This window comes from Cynoglossus semilaevis, chromosome 16 (assembly GCF_000523025.1).
Source record: "Cynoglossus semilaevis isolate Cse_v1.0 chromosome 16, Cse_v1.0, whole genome shotgun sequence".
Classification (NCBI taxonomy): Eukaryota; Metazoa; Chordata; class Actinopteri; order Pleuronectiformes; family Cynoglossidae; genus Cynoglossus; species Cynoglossus semilaevis.
The window spans coordinates 1,278,578-1,282,564 of NC_024322.1; the positions used below are offsets into that span (position 1 = coordinate 1,278,578).

A 3,987-nucleotide genomic window follows, 5' to 3' on the forward strand; every position below is an offset into this window, starting at 1 on the left:
TGATGGATGGATAGATAGATGAATGGATGGATGGATACATAGATAGATAGATCAGACAGTGACTTTACTGTTTAAAAAAAAAAGATTCCTGTTCTGACCATGCCCTTCCCTCTTTGCTCTAGGGACTGTGTGTGTAGAAAGGCCAAAGGTTCACACTCCCAGAACTGCTTTGCTGGTGCTGAACTCCGACGTTAGGGATCTGAGACGCAGCTGTGGTGCCGTTCAGCAAGCGGCCACTGACCATCAGTTCAGGATGATGCTGCAGTGGTTGGCAGCGTCTGTGTCAGATGTTCCTCGTGTCCAGCTGAGTCCCGACCGAGATCTCCAGCAGGTAAAGAAAACTCCTCACCTCACCCTGTTAGTCATTTGGCTGAACCCAAAGCCTCTCCTCCAGCTGTTCATGACTCACTAATTAGTTTCTTTGAAATCACTTTCTCACGTTGGTGTCTGTCTAACACTGGTGGTCCTTTGTCAGCAGTGGTAAAACCAACCACCAATAGGAACAATGCAACATTATTTTACTGTTAAATCTCATACTTTACCCTTTTGTTGTTGTTGTTTTGTCATTCGGTAAATGTATTATTTACATGACAATAACATAAAAATCTAAAGTTTTTCTAACTTCAGAAATTATACTAATTAGTGTATACTAATTATGTGCGAAATCAGGGATTATCCAGAGCGAGGTCCGATAATGTCCGATACCGTTATCGGTTTTGCCTTTGATAATGAAAACCCGATTCTGCAATACCTACGATATCGTTATCGGTTTTGCCTTTGATAATGAAAACCCGATAATGCAATACCTAGGTTTCGCTAAATTTGCTAGAATCGCTTTTGGGCTACTAAGATGTTTACCGCAATTTGTGAGGAAAACCTGCATGTATCGGTATCGGATGATATCGGAATCGGAAATTAAGTGATTGCACAGTGTCGGCATATCGGATATTAGCAAAAAGTTAATATCGGTCGTTGCCCTGCCAAATATGCTGGAATCGCTTTTGGGCTACTAAGATGTTTACCGCAATTTGTGAGGGAAACGTGTGCATGTATCGGTATCGGATGATATCGGAAACTTTAATAATCCCTCGGAAATTAAGGATGTTAAACTAACTCTCTACCATATCGTTAGCAGTATATCCTGCTGTACTAGTTCTTATTACATCCTCAGTGTTTTCATTAGGGACCTCTGACATAATTGTTAGTGCTGACAGCCATACCCATTACCGTTATCCAGTATCCTAATCTCTCGCCCTGTTTCTAGCTTCCTGCGATTGTTCAAAGGCTCCAGGAGCGTAGGTGGAGGGTGGGAGAGCTGCTGCACACCCTGCTGAGATACTGTGAGGAGAACCAGAGCTCCAGCCAGTCACAGGTCAGAGAGGAGTCACCACTGGGAGGCAGGGAACCACAGCGTACCCCCCTCTTCCAGTGGCTCCTGGACCACATCTGAGTTCCTGTACAAGAAGTTTTTCCAATCAGCTGATAACCCAACGCACCCATGTGAACGTTGGAAGTGAAATCTTTTTTTTTTTTTAAAGCGCATATCGGAAAAACAAGTATTAGCCCGCCACACACACACACACACATACACACACCCTGGTTTTGTTTGTTTTATCAGTATCAAACCTCTGTTTAGTTTCCCAGTTTGAGTGAAGGGAAAAAAGAGAGAGAAGAAAAAAAAAAAAAGGTGGAGAAAGACCTAACCTTCGAGCTCCAGGCAAATGAGAAACAGACCTAACCTTCGAGCTCCAGGCAAATAATGAGAAACAGAAAAAAGAGAGAGAGAAATGTGTTTTTTGTTAGGGAATCCCCATCACTGCCGGGGCCGATGATGTCAGCAGCACACCCACTATTCACCTTTAGCGCTGGTGTGTCCACATGTGTGATGCCAACACACACACAGACGGAGTCAGACGTGGTGGAAACACCGCACCCTCCTATTATCAGCAAGAGAATCCTGAAAGGACGACGTTTATTCATACTATTCCTTCCCCGTGGATATGGTTCCTTTGACTTATTAATGTCTTATCTCTGTCTTTGTGAACCACCCCCCCCCTTGGGGGTTTAAAATCGGTTCGTTAGTCTGATGTAGGTTGGGGGTCTTTGTTCTAAAGCCTAAGTCCCTCTGGTTTCTGTGAGTATATAAAGTAAGACCAGGCATAGCTTCTGTCAGATTCAGTTTTTGGAAGTGTACACCAGGGGTCACCAACGTGGTCCCTTGGGGGGTCGCCTGGCAGCCTTCGAGGTGCCCTTAGGTGTTATGTTCTAGAAATCAACAAGAGGGTCCAAAAAAATTGTACTTTTGTGGTTACTGTGCTTTTTGAATCAGTTCCGCATGCAGTGATATTCAGAACTGATTATTATTACATTGTTCAGGAAGTCTGTATCAAACCAGTAGCTCTCAGTTCCAAAAAGGTCGGCGACCCCTGGTGTGCAGTTATTATTAGAATTGATGTATTATTGGGGGGAAAAAAAGGAAGCACTTGATGACATCGCCTGTCAATGCCGTAGGCGTTCATGTTTTATCCTGATAAGTAATGGCTGCTCAGTCCGACAAACGATGTCTCTGCTCGTCAAACTACCTTAAAAGTAGTGTTTAAAGGTTTTTAAAAAAAAAAAAAAAAAAAATCTCTATTTTTTTTTTTTTTTTTTTTTTGAAGGTTGATGAAATGCTGCTAAAAGCTCTACGGAAGCCGTCGCGTTGGCTTTCGTGTTGCCAAAGGTTTTCCCTCTTCATCTTTCTAATCTGTGTCAGCATACATTCTGATGTATGCTAGCACTCGCATTTGTGTGTGTGTGTGTGTGTGTGCGTGCACGCTGCCCACGTTAGGGATCACGGAGGGAAGATCCAGTGACGCACATGACACATTCTTTACTAATTAAAGACACTGGTCCCTAAATTCCCGCACTCCTGCCTGCACCTCCGGGGGGAAAAAAACAAAAAAAAACCCACAAAGGCTGTGAGTCGCCGTCGCCTACGTTCACTCCAGTCACCTCTAAGAATGACTGTGACTAACATAGACAAACACACTACCATATACTCACACCATGGTCAGAAATTATCGAGAGAGGGGTTTGTCACCTCAACAGGTTGTGGTTTTGGGGAACATGGTGGATGAAGCTTCAACATTATGTTTTTGTAAATCTTTAAGCTACGTTTTACTGTACGCAAATTCTTAACTATTCCTGGGATACTTCAAAGTAACGTTTTTTTTGGGGTTTTTTTTGCTAAGTTGAGTAACGAAACTTAGCTTTTAGCTAACGTTTTGGTCTGTTTCTGTTACGAATGGCACGATACTGAACTTTTTCAGCTCCGATACCGAAGCTTGGGAGCATCGGCCGATACCGATATCAATCCGCTAATGTTCCTGTTTTGTCAAGCGAAGTTTAAGTATTTGCGTTGAGGTATCTGATCGGACGGGGATTTGATCCCCGGTATATGCGTTCTCCACTTCTCGGTCGTCTTGTAGCATTATTTTGGCGAAAGGTCATTTTTAGCTCACTCTTACTTACGTTTAGCCATTTTGGTCGCTTCAGTTACCTCTAGCAAACGTTATTCTAACCTGGAGTTGATTTAATAATCTCTGCATGGCAAGATAAATATTTCTATGCTTACATTTGAATTTTCTTCTGGCTCTCTTGCGTTTCACGCGTAGTTACTTTTAAGTGCTTTTTAGCGAGAACTTTTGTCCAATCATAATTTCACACCTATCTTACAACAGTTTAAGTTGAAGTTTACTGTTTCTTTAAGAAAAGCTTCTGAAACCACCATCTTAAGAATTTCGACCCTGGCACAAACAAACAAACAAAACAAACAAACAAACACAAAAACCTGCTGAGATGCACTTTTCCTGTCACATTTTCCTAGACAGAACAGTTAAACATTTGACCTCTTACGTGGATAACCTGTTCCTGTAACCTTCACAATTTCCTTGGGTGAATACGGGAAGACATTCTATATAATATTTGTATTTGTTCTTTGTGTTT

General features: G+C 42.3%; 1 protein-coding gene across 1 annotated transcript in view; it reads left to right on the forward strand.

The window, feature by feature from the left end:
- Nucleotides 1-1,733, forward strand: part of akap11 (A kinase (PRKA) anchor protein 11) — a 37,184-nt gene extending 35,451 nt beyond the window's left edge. The window contains 2 exon segments of the mRNA XM_008327863.3: nt 123-331; nt 1,265-1,733. Of these exon segments, the coding sequence (XP_008326085.1) occupies nt 123-331; nt 1,265-1,450 (395 nt within the window). The 3' untranslated portion in view covers nt 1,451-1,733.
- The last annotated feature ends 2,254 nt before the right edge of the window (nt 1,734-3,987 follow it).